Source organism: Malus domestica, chromosome 07 (assembly GCF_042453785.1).
Source record: "Malus domestica chromosome 07, GDT2T_hap1".
NCBI lineage: Eukaryota > Viridiplantae > Streptophyta > Magnoliopsida > Rosales > Rosaceae > Malus > Malus domestica.
The window spans coordinates 24,923,523-24,938,588 of NC_091667.1; the positions used below are offsets into that span (position 1 = coordinate 24,923,523).

The 15,066-nt window shown below is 36.9% G+C and overlaps 1 protein-coding gene across 1 annotated transcript; it reads left to right on the forward strand.

Moving 5' to 3' along the window:
* Nucleotides 1-434: 434 nt before the first annotated feature.
* Nucleotides 435-2,088, forward strand: LOC139197777 (pectinesterase/pectinesterase inhibitor PPE8B-like). Its single transcript, XM_070825740.1, has 2 exons — nucleotides 435-651; nucleotides 1,391-2,088. Exons 1-2 carry the CDS (start codon nucleotides 450-452, stop codon nucleotides 2,086-2,088), a joined length of 900 nt encoding a protein of 299 aa, XP_070681841.1. The 5' UTR covers nucleotides 435-449.
* The last annotated feature ends 12,978 nt before the right edge of the window (nucleotides 2,089-15,066 follow it).

Below are 15,066 nucleotides of genomic sequence, written 5' to 3' on the forward strand. Positions count from 1 at the left end.
TCGAACTTAGGATGTTTTTCAGCATTGGATTTAATAGACATATATACTACTTTGATTTTTTTACATTGATTTATTTGGTTACAAAAATACCATGTGTAAATGGCACACGTGTAAACTAATTAACCTAGCTAGCTTCATAGTATTGTATATATGGCGCAGGTGATGTGGTTTTCCATATGAGAACAAGGCTGAATACTTCCCAAACCAGAGAAATGACATGCATGGAACCTTTTAAGAATGGTATGGACTCAAAGATTTCAGAGAGCCTCAAACAAGTGACCAGACTAATCGATGAGGTCATCGGCATGATCCAAGTGCAGCATCACCATCACCAAAATGTTGCTCAGCCTTTACTATTACCCGGTGGGACGAAATTCGAAGACGCAAAATTGTCCAGCACGCCAAATGCAACAGTTTCTCAGGATGGGAGTGGGAATTTTAATCGAATAATGGATGCCATTGCAGCTGCACCAAGTCATGGCCAACAGCGGTTTGTGATATTTATCAAGAAAGGAATTTACAAAGAATATGTCAAAATTGATGCCACAAAGACTAATCTGGTGTTGATGGGAGAGGGCATGGACGTTACTACCATATCTGGCGACAGATGCAATGGTAGTGGTTGGCAAACACTTGATTCAGCAACATTTGGTAAGATATTTATCAGCAAACTGAATTAAACAGAGATGTGTAGTGTGGTTTAAAAAAAAATGTATGATTATCATTTCCGTTAAAAATCTGTCATGTAATTAATATTATGCATGATTAATTTTCGTTGTCACACCGGTCGCTAATAAACCCCATAACAAATTTTTTTTTTATGATGAATTTGTCATACTTCACCTATTCCTTATTTTGTGAGAAACAGATCCTCGCATATATAAGAAATGGATTAGATATGACAACCCAAAATAATAAAGTTATGCATTCGATCACTAGATTATCATAGTTGAATGTCCATGCATAGAAATCCATGCTTTGATACTTTTTTTTAGTACATCGATATTTTTATACTAAGGGGAGGAGGAGTTCGGTTAAGCCACACAATGGGCATTCTAATTTGGTATCAAATTCGCCATATACGAGATTCGAACCTAAGACCTCTCACTTTCAAGTGAAGAGGAATACTATTAGACCGTGACACTGAGTAGTCCATGCTTTGATACTTATTGTAGGAATTTAAGGCCCATTTGGATTGCAAACCTAGGGATTTAGATAATATTCATTCAATTAATCTTATATTTTCTAGTATTTATAAGAAAACTTTGTTGGCAAATTCAATCTTTTCTTTTTTACTTCTTTTATATGTTCCAAAGTGTCCTTGTACATTAATGAGTTATCATATATCCACTTATTGACTTTTGTTGTGAATCAATTCCCTTATATATAGCTGTAAATGCCGAAGGGTTCGTAGCAATGGACATAGGGTTTGAGAACACTGCCGGGCCAAATAACATGCAAGCAGTTGCACTTTCATCCTGCGGCGACCAATCAGTTTTCTACAGGTGCAAGATGAGTGGATATCAAGACACATTGCTGGTGCAGTCCGGTCGCCAGCTCTACCGAGAATGCACGATCAGTGGCACCATCGACTTCATCTTCGGCTTCGGCACTGCCGTTTTCCAAAACTGTAACATTCTTGCCAGGAAAAACCTTGAAGGTGCGCAAAACACTCTCACTGCGCATGGTCGATATGCTGCAGATTCTTCAGGCTTCTCATTTCAATTTTGCAGCGTTGATGCAGACTCCGATCTAGGGGGTAATGTTACTTCTTCACCCACGTACTTAGGTCGACCTTGGGGAAAATATTCACGTACGATATTCATGCAGTCATATATAAGTGATGTAATAAGACCCGAGGGTTGGCTGGATTTGAATGGGGTTGGTGAGCTTGACACTTTGTATTATGCTGAGTACATGAACAATGGGACGGGTGCGTCGACTGTAGGTCGGGTCAAGTGGCCCGGCTATCATGTAATTACCGAGGCATCCGATGCCGAATTGTTTACTGTGACCAAGTTTATTGATGGTGACTCATGGCTGCCATCCACCGGTGTCCCCTACGCACCAGGATTGGAGCAAGTTTGATCACAGTTTGGGAGCGAACAAGTTTAACCCAACCAAAAGTTTCATATTAATGCATGCCTTGCAGAGTTTCCTGAATTCAACTGGCCTGATTGAATATAGGGGTTTTTGAACATTAGTCCTTGCAAAAGATTAAAATTTAAAAAAAAACCTGATGCTAGATTAAATATTCAATTTAATCCCTTGAGTGTACTTTTATCAAAATTTACATTCAATTTTTCTTATTGAATGTGTATTTTTATTTAATCTCTCCATATTAAATTTTAATTTTATTAATATGCACATATTTAATTTGTTTTAATTAGAAATGAACGTAAATGAGAAATATTAAAAAAAAATTTGTGATACAAAAATATATAGATGCATAAGTGTACAAAAATGATTGTGCCAAAATATATAAAATTGACTTTTTTGTACCAAAATATTTGTACCTACATGATTGTACCGAAATATATTATAATGAACCTAAATGTATGTACTGAAATGTATTATATTGAATTAATGTACCTAAAAGTCAATACCGAAATGTAAGTACCAAAATGTACGAACCTAAATGTCAATACCAAAAATGTATGTACCTAAATAAAAAAATGTCAATTACAAGTGTACCTAAATGTCAATACCGAAATGTATGTACCAAAATGTACGAACCTAAATGTCAATACCGAAAATGTATGCACCTAAATATCAATACCAAAATGTATGTACCTAAATGTATTTACCGAAATAATAATTGAATTAATGTACCTAAAAGTCAATACTCAAATGTGTGTATCAAAGTGTACGTAACGAAATGCATTATATTGAATCAATGTAACTACATGTTTGTACCGATAGATATACCAAAATATTCAAATGTATTAATGTACCTAAATGAAGAACATACAAAATTGTTATCGGAATATATATTATAAAAAATTTAGTTGCCTAAATGTAGACATTAAAATATATTATGGTGAATGAAATAAAAATTAAATGTAAATGTAATTAATACATTAAAATAAAAATAAAAAGATAAAATAAACATCAAAATACAACTAATAAATGATATGATTAAATGTGTGAGGGACTAAAATTGGATTTTAATCTTACATATGGTTATAATCTAAAACTCATCTTTTTTAGGGATTAAAATGAAGTTTTCTATTGAATATATACCAGCTAAGTATACAACATAGGAAGATAAATACAATTAAGAATTAACCTTGATCAATTAAAAAATATAAAAAAATCTATTTTGCTCTTTTTAACCTCAATTTTCAATCCTAGGAACAAAATAATAGATTCATACCCTCTTTTTACAATAATATTTTTTTTTGGGACAAACCATAGATATATTATTAAATTCGAATTGAAACATTTGTATCAGCTACTAAAGTATTAAAAAGTCAAATTGACTTTATATAATTCCATCTATGGTTACCGTTGTCTCGAGAAGCAAACGAAGACAAAGTGTGCTGCTCCATTACACGTTGCGGAGCCACACCAAAGGTTGCAGTGCCTGTAGCCCAGGGAGGATTTGTAGCAATATGTATGTAGTTTAGTGTATTGCCTAATATAATAGACAAAAAAACTGCAAGAACAATTATGTTTAATGAAACTAGCTTAGTAAGTATTTAGTACAACTAAAAATATAAAAATTACCATAGAAATTGTGATGTCATTTTGTTCAAAATTATTGTACTTTGATTTAGTGGGTTTTATATTGTTTTCAATCAATTTTTTAAAGATACCTTGAGTTCTACTTTCATTTTTTTGTTTTGTGCTAGTTGTTTTGTTGTAATTGAGATAGTCCATGTATCAAGTCTTCTATCTTCTTCTTGTGTTTGCATCTAAATATATGTGAAACTAGATGATTTACTGCAATTTTTGTAGTTTGTAATTGTGAAGCTTATTGAGTTCATGCCAAGCGAATTTTAAGATACAAATACAAAAGTTAAACTTAAATTTTTGCATACAATATGTATGTAGCAAAAAAAAATATATATCATTTGATTTTAGGGGTTTTTTTTAGTTAGCCCACCCATAAAATAAATTATGGCTCCCATGCACATTCTAGGAGCAAATGTATACACTACAAACCTAAGTTGTGGTAATCTTTTAGGGAATTGTTATTGACACTCCAAAAATCTCATTTTGCACTCCAAACTTTCTATAATAAGAAAGAAAAATAAACTTGTGAGGAGTGTATAATGAGATTTGTGGAGTGCTAATAATAGTTCCCTTCTTTTAATGCCAAATCAACAACAATCCTTCCAAAATTACAGAAACCTTTCTTACATAATCCCACCTAATGCAGTAATCAAACCCCATTTATTTCTGGTAGAGCTTGTAATCAATAGGAAAGAAATCCCATTTAAGATTTGCTTTTATGGTTTTTCTTTATTTCAATGGAAACGTTTCAAGTTCAATAGGAAAATAATTATGGTTTCATTTCTTTGAAAGGAAACATTTCATGTTCAACAAGAAATAAATCTATAAGAAAGAAAATGGTTATTGTTTGTACTATACTTAGGGCCTCCGTATTTAGACCTCGTATAAATACTCGGGGGACTTAAATATAATTATGTAATAAAGGAAAGGGCAAATATGTAATAAGTGAGGAGCCTTTATTCTATAAAAGGGCCCCTCACTCTCCTCATTGAGGGAGGCCAATTCTTAGGCCTGACCCTCACCCTCTCAAAGCCTCACTCTCATTACAAAGGCTCTCTCTCTCCCTCACAATCCTCTAAGAGAAATACAATAATCAGTGTGGACGTAGCCCAAACATTGGGGTGAACCACAATACATCTTGTATTATTTACATTTCTTGTATATTCACGGTTGGATATACGTTGTTCTAAGACCTCTGATTTTGTGCATCAACATTTGGCGCCATCTGTGGGAAATGACACGAAAAGCTGTGTCGGTTCTCTCTCATTTTTTTTTCACCTCCGCCGTGAATTTGCAAAAAAATAAAAAACTCAGAAACCTTTCTCTCTCTCCCTTTCTCCCTTCAGTCGTAGTCAGTACTCATCGTTTCCAAGTTAAAAGACAAAACGAAACAGAACCCAATTCATTCAATTTCTAAGCTTCTGAAATCAGAAACAACAAAAAAAAAATGAAGGAAAGCTGCAGATCCATCCTCATACAAACAAAACAACCGACCCGCAAAAAGCAGACTCATTCCTGCAGATTCATAGTCTTTCTGTCTCTCTCAATGGAAACTAATCCAACCGCAACCTTTGGCACCTCCATCAACCTATACAGTTCTCCGGCACCAAACCTCTTCTCCGCGACATTTCCTTGAAGCTGCCTTGTTTTGACTGTAAAGATATAGATCTCTGAGTGTGGTCGGCGAAGGTTCGGAAGCTGAACTTGCAGGTGAAGACCTGAGACAAGGAAGAGACACCACCGTGCAAGCTAGAATCGCCCAAATCGAATCCGGACGGGCTACCCGGATTAAAATATCAGTTTCAGGCTTGGTCAAATTCCTGACTCTTACTAATCCCCGGTGTTAGTTTTCTCTTGCTTGCATATCGAAGCATTTCTTGATCTTCAACTGTTAATATGGGTGATGGACAGATGGTTTTGCTTGCATATCGAAGCATTTCTTGATCTTCCAGAGCACCCCTAATGCTTCTCCGCAGAGTTAGCGTTGTTTCTTCAACACCCCTAAGAGCAATGATGATGGCGATATTGAAAAGACGGATGAGGATGAAAATGGTGGTTTCGACGGTGACAGTGCGCTTAAAGGCACCGTTTTGGCTGGTGTTTTCCTAGTTGGTATTATAGGTGGGTTCGCTGGTGTTAGGTATCTCTACAAGGACCAAATTAACGCCTTCTTGAATTAGGCTTATCTACCTGAGTTTTACTGATCAGGCTTGATCGTGTGAGAGGTCAGAGTATACGAGGATTCATCCTACTGAGAATTACTGAATTTTGGTGGTATAGAGCCTGGTTATCAGGTCCTTTGTTGAATTATCCATCTTGGTTTCGGTTTTTGTTGGTTTGTGGATCGGAGTATCACAAAAGTAGTATCGAAGGTGGTGCTATTATTGGCCAGAGTTATGATTACCGCGTCGCAGGCAGACTCTAGACGCAAGTATTCTTGGTGGTAGGATAGCCACATAAGCCCAAAGAATTTGAGATGGCTTCAGGAAAATCTTACAGAAAAGCAGTGGAAGACAGGCAGAAGATAAGTTTTTTTCTTTCTTTTTCTTTATTATTAATGATATGATGATTGCCTACTATCTGCCAGCCAAAAGAAAGAAAAACAAGGATGGAGGAAATAAACAATAAAAAAACTGGAGTCCAAATCCGAAAAGAAGGATTCCAACATTTTGTCCCTCCAAAAAAAGCTTCAAGATTCGGTCTTGTCCAACAAAAGGAAAGGCCCTCAGACAACGCAAAAGAAAAAGAAAAAGAAAATGGAGACCATCAGTAAAGTTACAGGAAAAAAAACAAAAGCAGAAAAGAGAAAGTAAAAGCAAAAGCAGAAAGCAAAAGAGGATAAAAAGAAGCAGACATAATTGCAGTGGTGATGACATGCGGAAAAGGGAATTATAGGCGTGACCCATTGAGCAGAGGGTCCGATTTATTTTTGAATGATGTAATTTATTTTTCGTATCTTTCAGAGATATCTGTATAACCCCATCAGAGGGTAATTAAATAATAATAAAAAAAAGGGCAAGCCCAAAATAATAGGCTGGGATGTTATGGGCGAAGGCCCATATGCCCAAAAGAGCCAGACCCTCTATTATCACCAACCAGGTGATCAAAAGTACGTCTAGTACTCCAAAATTATTCGGCACCCTGCCGCTATTATCACCAACCAGGTCATCAAAAGTACATCCAGTACTTCAAAATTATACATGAGCATTACTCATGTCAATCATACATAAACATTCATGAGCATCATTCATGTCAACATTCATGAGCATCACTCATGTCAACATTCATGAGCATCACTCATGTTAACATTCATGAGCATCACTCATGTCAATCAGCTTCAAAAGCTTCATTTACAGAGCTTTAGCTTCAAAAGTTTCATTTACAGAGCTCTAGCTTCTAAAGCTCCATTTACAGAGCTCTAACTTCAAAGCTTCAACTTGCAAAGTTTCACTTACAAAGCTTCAGTGCATGGTTTACAAAGACCGCATCCGAACAACCGCCATTTCGGCCCATACATGGATTCAATTTGAAGTCTCCAGCCAATAGACTCTATTGACCGAAGACTTGGGGGACTACATTATGTACCATATATTGGGCCTCAACTGGGCCTCATGAAAATACTTGGGGGACTTAGCCCATCACTTATGTATTGAGGAGCAAACCCTTATTTTACAAAAGGGACTCTCTCACTTTCATTAGAGAGCACCCATTATTCATGTACTGAGGAGCGAGCCTTTATTTTATAAAAGAGACTCCCCCACCTTCATTAGAGAGCATCGCCGCCAGCTGAGCAACCATTTCGCCGCGAGCACCAACTCTAGCCCATCATTTTTGTATTGATGAGCGAGCCCTTATTCTATAAAAGGGACTCCCTCACCTTCACACAAGACGAGCCAACCAAGGCAACATAAGCCACAAACCGAGCAGCCTCGCAACATATACTACTTCTAGTTGAGCATCATTTCAAATTAAGCACCGCCTCATATCGAGTATTAGTTCAAGACGATATCTAGTTACTTCGGCCCACACATGGACTGAATTTCAAGTCTCCAGCCAAAAGACTCTCTTGACTGAAGACTTGGGGGGCTACTGTTTGTACCATACTTAGGGCCTCCGTATTTAGACCTCGTATAAATACTCGGGGGACTTAAATGTAATTATGTAATAAAGGAAAGGGCAAAATATGTAATAAGTGAGGAGCCCTTATTCTATAAAAGGACCCATCACTCTCCTCATTGAGGGAGGCCAATTCTTAGGCCTGACCCTCACCCTCTCAAAGCCTCACTCTCATTACAGAGGCTCTCTCTCTCCCTCACAATCTTCTCAAAGAAATACAATAATCTGTGTGGACGTAGCCCAAACATTGGGGTGAACCACGATACATCTTGTGTTATTTACATTTCTTGCAGATTCACGGTCGGATTTACGTTGTTCCAAGACCTCTGGTTTTGTGCATCAATAGTTATAAAAGATTGCCACCTCTTTTTATTTGTATATATTATTACACACACACACACACACATATATATATATATAAGATATTTTTCTTCATAGTGCAACCGTAGCTTTATCTCACTCATCCTCTACATATTCTGGTAAACCCTAAAGCCATGAGTCCATTCATGAAATCATGGTTGTCCAACTATCTCATGATTTCATCTTTTATTTTACTTGTCTATCCATTGACACACTTGCTGAAAACACCAATCACTTTATCAAAGTTCCTTTGCCCGTATTCAAAAGGCAATTGGAGAAGACGAAGCTAGCTGCGCAAAGTGTGGCCTCGACCTTGTCACATATGCATCTTAGTGCAGATGATCAAAATTCGACCAACCGGATCATTGTGGTTTGTGAGGAAATGCTTAATTCAGCTGCTGGAGTCTCTGGTTGGTTACTTTCTACGCTTCCTGATCTTAAAGGTTCATGTCCATAACCTCTAACTTTAGCTTAATAATTTATCTCTTTTAATTAGCTTCCTAACATGCACATTGTGTCAATGGTGCAGATAATATCTTTTCTGAAATGAAATCATGGTTAAGTCATTCTTCCCCAAGTATGTGCGCGTATCAATTTGAACATGGTATCGACTCAAATGTTGCAAAGAAGATCTACAAGGTGACCAAGTTAATTGATGACCTTCTTGATATTATCATATGACAGCAGCAATATTAAACTAAATGGCAAGGTCAAGTGAAAGCTTTTCTCCATATGGCAATGCTATTTCACAAGTTGAGAGTCATAATGTTAATCGAATAATTGATGAGACACGGTTGCCAATAAAATCCTTTGTAGAAATTGTGGCTCAAATTTTTCTCCTTTTTTTTGGCTTAATTGTTTATTTTTTATTTTTTATTTTACATAAAGTAGTAATGGAAAATGGAAAATGACAATATATTTTTGTATTGAGACATTTGCAAATTCTAGGGGATTTAGGCATAACGAGGAAGAAATATATCACAAAGAATTAAATAAAAGGAATTATAAATTAATGTTGCAAATGCATTACATGAGCATTACAAATATACGTAAGCTCATCTCCAAAGAAGATAAGTGTCAATAGAATAAGGAAAATGTTATTGGCATTCCAAAAATCTCATTTTACACTCCTCATAAGTGTATTTTTCTTTCCAAATATAGAAAATTTAAAGTATAGAATGAAAATTTTAGAGTGCCTGTAACAATTCCCTAGATTAAAAAGACAACAAAATTTTACCAACGGATAAGTTTTATCTGATATGCATTTGACACCTACCATTCTAGGCGTTTGTTTTGACAGTATAGCCCAAACGTCAAATCCCTTCTATTTGAATTGTTTAATAAATGTTTCTCACAGGAAGAGGATCCTCTTCTGAGCTCAGGATGGGGATCCTCCTGACCAACCCATCTGGACTGTTCAAATTTAATACAACGGTTGCAATTATTATAACTTTTAGAGGACTCTCATGTTTGGAGCCGTTGAATTACATTTGAACGGCCCATATGAGCTAGTTAGGAATCCTGAGCTCAGGAGAGGATCATTTTCCCTTCTCACAATCCACCAATGATATGGAAAGGGATCCTCTTTAGATCTCTTCCACCAAATTCACCAAATCCACTAATTCGGACCTTTAAAATTTAATTCAACGGTTAAAGCGTTTATAACTTTTAAAGGAGATCCCTATTTTTAACCGTTTGATCAAATTTCAAGAATCTGGATTCGTGGATTTGATGGAAGGGATCCGTCCCTTTCCCAATGACATGATATACCCAGCCCAATTTACACAATTTTTTACAAATTTTTTAACAATAGGGACCCACAATATATAATAAAAAAAATTGACTCATCCTTTAGAAAAAAGAAAATTTAGCATCTAACTTCCAAGTGTTTTGATATAAAAAAAGGGTAAATTACATAAAATTACCTCAATTATTGGGTCATTAACAATTTCATACCTCGTCTTTAAAAAGTTTCAATGTCATACCTTATCTTCGAATTTGTTGCAATGTCATACATTTCGTTAGTTTTCTGTCAATTCCTCTGTTAAATGCTGATGTGGCATGAGACGAGGCCCACTTTCTAATAAAAAATTAATTAAATATTAACTAAATAAATAAATAAATAACCAATACCCAGATCCCATCACCTTACCCCCACCCCCGAAACCCCATCCCCTTCATCATTCATCATCTTCCCCATCCGTCGTCCACCCCCCACCCCCCAAAACCTTCCTTCCAAACCCAGAACCCCACCCCTACCCCCACCTCCCCCCGCAACCCCCCCTTTCTCCCTCTCGAGCCTCCCAACCACCTCCCGGGCCTCCACTCTCTTCACCTCCCTTCCCATTCAAAACTTAAAAAAAAAATTTAAAAAAAAACGAAAAACCAGTTGAGGTGGTCCGACTTCGACGGGAAGGATGAGGTGGTCTGGGGAAGGAAGGGTTAGGTGGGGTGCGACGATCTGGACAATCTGGGTTCAGATTTGTTTCATAATTTTTTATTTATATTTTTTGAATGGGAGGCTAGAAAGTGGAGGAGAGGGGGGGTGGGTGGGAGGCTCAAGAGGGAGAAAAGGGGGTTGGAGGTGGGGGTGGGGTTCTGGGTTTGGAAGGAAGTTTTTTTTTTGGGGGGGGGGGGACGACGGATGGCGAAGATGATGAAGGGGATGGGGTTTGGGCGGGGGGGGGGGGTGATGGGATATGGGTTTCTTTTGTTTGTTTGTTTTTTTTATTTTAATTTTTTTTAATAATTAGTTAATATTTATAATATTTTATTATTTTTTAATAGAAAGTGGGTTCGCCTCATACCACGTTAGCATTTAACAGAGGAATTGACAGACAACTGACAGAAGGTATGACATTGCAACAAATTCGAAAATAAGGTATGACATTGAAACTTTTTAAAGACGAGGTATGAAACTGTTAATGACCCAATAGTTGAGATAGTTTTATGTAATTTACCAAAAAAAAAAGTAAATTGTAGCAATGGTCCCTCGCTTTAATCAAATTGGAACAATGATCCCTCAACTAAAAATCCATTACCATTGGTCCCTCAACTCATCAAAACATGTAGCTATGGTCCTTTTCATCAACTTCGTCAAAATTTTGTTAAAATGAGTTATGTTGGAATGATCATTGCTACAATTAAGGTCCCTTAACTCATCAAAACATGTAGCTATGGTCATTTTCGTCAACTTTGTCAGAATTTTGTCAAAATGAGTTATGTTGTAAGGACCATTGCTACAATTGGGTTAAAGTTGAGGGACTATTGCTCGAATTGGGTTAAAGTTGAGGGACTATTTCTCCAGTTGGATTAAAATTGAGGGACCAATGGTAATGGATTTTTAGTTGAGGGATCATAGCTGCATGTTTTGATGAGTTGAGAGACCAATGGTAATGAATTTTTAGTTGAGGGACCCTTGCTCCAATCGAGTTAAAGTTAAGGAACCATTGCTACAATTTACTCAAAAAAAAACAAACAAACAAACAAACAAACAAACTTTCAAATGTCTTGTCAGCTCTCATTTGAAATTTGACAATCTAAATTTAACTTCTCCATAAAAAATGCTCTAAAAAAATTTGTAAATGAGTCATTTGCAAATTATTTACACATACTTTTATAACGTTCATGTAGATGCATTTTTAATCACTCATATCTAAATTTTGGTAAACAATTTCTTTATCATGTTGTCTAAATTCCTTAAAATTCGGAAGTTCCTCATTGGATACCCTGAAGAAAGATTCCTAACCAACTTGGCAAGGTTTTTGTTTATATTTTTATTATTTAATTATCTCTCTTTGTGAAATCCCGTTCCTGGATTTCATTGTTATGATTTACATATTTGAATAATTGAGATTTTTTATTATTGTTCGAGAATTTATTTTAATTTGTTTGAATTTAGATTTTTATTCAAGTAGTTACGAAGTTTGAAGTTTGGAAATTAATTATTTAAAATTCATAGACCATTCGAGGTCACAAGTTATATTTTCGAATAGAGCGCAAACCGTTCATGAAACGGAGTTATAACAAAAGAGTTATTAACGCTTAAAGTTAGGGATATTTTAGTAAATTTGGCCCTCATTAGAAGGCTCCATATTTTCTAGAATGATCAGATTGTGACACGTAGACGACTAAGATGAAAAGAAAAGAAGAGAAATGAGAGAAAGAATAGAAAGGATGGAGGGAGGATGACCAATTAGAAACAGAAGAAAGGAAGGGAAATGAGAGAGGGGAGAAGGAGGGGAACCCGGACCCCCCTTCGACCCAGTTGCATTTTTTACCCAACCCGGCCGTATTTTCCTATTCCAGCCACCTTTGATGACTGGACCGGTGCCAAAATGATCCTTACTTTGAACCCAATCATTCTCCCTCCCATTTCCACCCAAAAAATTGTGAAAATTAGCTTGATTTTGGGTGAAACCGCACCGGTAGGTGCATGGGATGGAAGTTGCGATTCCGCCATTTGGGTAAAAAACATCGTCGACTATCACCATGGGTAGACTTCCCTTAATCCCTGGAACAAAGCCTAATCAGTTGTAGTGGTGGCAAAACACCGGAGATGACAGATCGAAGCTCACCCATTCTAAGGTTTCCGACCGGTTTAAGTGAAATTGGGGCCTTTCCCGGCTAAATTAGCCTTGGCCACATGTATGAAACTTGCTCTACTCATTGAGGTACACATTTTTGTAAAATTTGGTAATTTTTGAAAATAGTTGAATTTTCCTGCAAGTCGGGGCGCCCGACTGCCACCTACGGCGGTGCGTGGCCAGTGGACCAACGATGTCTTTCTAAGTTCAATTAAATGCTCTGATTTCATAATTGATATATGTATAGTACATAATAGTACATAATATTTAAGGACCATAGGAACTTATGGATTGAGAATCCGACGTACGGATCTTTCCGAATTGGATTTCTAAGTTTGTAAAATCAAATGTTGACCGCCACTTGAATTCGTGATTGGTGGAGATCCGACCATTGGATCGTGATGAGATTTTAGCATGTTGTTCTAGAAGCATAATGTGGACTTTGGAAAGTTACGGATCAGACATCTGTTTGGCGGATCTTCCGGTTTATATTTCTAGGGTTGTGGACCCTACTCTCAACCTTGATCAACGGTTGGCTTTTTAGTCAACTAGCCCGAGTTCTTCTAGCGTGTCGGTTATCTTAGAGTGCGGATGAGATTTCTTGGAGCTTGATGGACTCATTGTGATGACTTGTCTTCTCGATTGACGTGTGACTCGATTTGCATACTAGTGGCATCGTATTATATTATACTTGTTTATTAAGTATGTTTTGATTTGTGCATTGAAAACGTTTGTGGAATATGGTTTGATTTGTATGATGAGTATGATGTGATGAAATGTGATTTGAAGTGCTTGTTAAATTGTTTGATGAAATGTGGTTTGATGTGCATATTTGAAATGTGGTTGATTTGCATAATTGATATGATGTGATGAAATCTGAGGGCTAGAAGTGGACCATTAACCCATTGTCAAGGGCTTTGTTGCTTCGAGACTTATTTCACATATCGTATCATTATATCATTTCTCGTTTCGTTGAGCCGTTCTAATTGTGTACCTTGTGCTCTGTTCCATGTTGAGCCGTTCTAATTGTGTATCTTGTGCTTTGTTCCATTTCTCATTTCGTTGAGCTTTGGTATTTTGAGTACTTGTTTCATGTCTTTTTCTTCGAGCATTATTATATTCCTTGACCCTCCGCTCGGTTCCATTAAGTGATCCGAAATTGGGTATCCGTTGGGGTTCCGTTGAGTGGTCTCATTCCCTGCTTTGTCTAGATTTCGTTGAGTGGTCTGAAATCCCTCATGATCTTCGATTCCGTTGAGTGGTCCAGAATCGTATCCAACTTGGATTTCATTCAGTGGTTATGCATTGTACTCCGCAATTCCGTTGAGTGGTCCGGAATCGTATCCACTCAGATTCTGTTGAGAGGTCCAGAATCCTTTCTACTCCGCAATTCCATTGAGTGGTCTGGAATCGTATCCTAGTTTGGATTTTGTTGAGTGGTCCAGAATCATATTTGGTGTTTTGGTTCCGTTGAGTGGTCCAGAACCCGATGTTGATGGATTTCGTTGAGTGGTCCGAATCGCATCATTTGACTTGTTGGATCCTTGGATTTGATTTCAGCTTCAGAGATGTAGGCTTCGACCAAACTGTGTCGCTCTAACCCTGCATTTCGGTGTTTTGTATGTGTTATTGATGATGTGATTGTGGAATGATGTTGGTTATAATTGTTGGCATTATGATTGGACTTCTTGATTAATATGGTTGAGAATATAATTGTGCTTCGTTCGTTTGTTCTTTGAAAATTGCATGATATGCATTGTGGTATATTGTTGAGACATAGCGATTTATGTGATGAATGTTCGAGTGTAGTGAATCAGTGAACTACAAATGGCTTGATCCCTATTGAGGGTACGTAGGCAGTCTAACGAGGAGGTTAGATGTAGCCATAAAGTATACGAAAAATTACTATGCGAATCGATTCTTGAGTTGTGATTTGTCATATCCCGAAGGTGGGGTATATTTGAAATACGGGTATTTGGTGACGTCACATGTCTATCCTGAATGTATGTCGGGATCGGGACGTGACACTCTTGCAGCTCTATTTTCTGTAGTAGTCATTAGCCTTGAATTAGAGGTTTCCACTATTGAATTTTTATTGAATGTCCATGGGCCTTACGTTCGAATTCTCTCCCCGTTTATAATTCGAAAAAAAAAAAGGCTTTACATTAAAAAGGAGAGGACATAAAATGATTTCATAAATGATTGTATCTTAAGAGAATTAAACCCACATCGGAAAAAAAGAAAAAAATTTGCGTACGCTCATAAA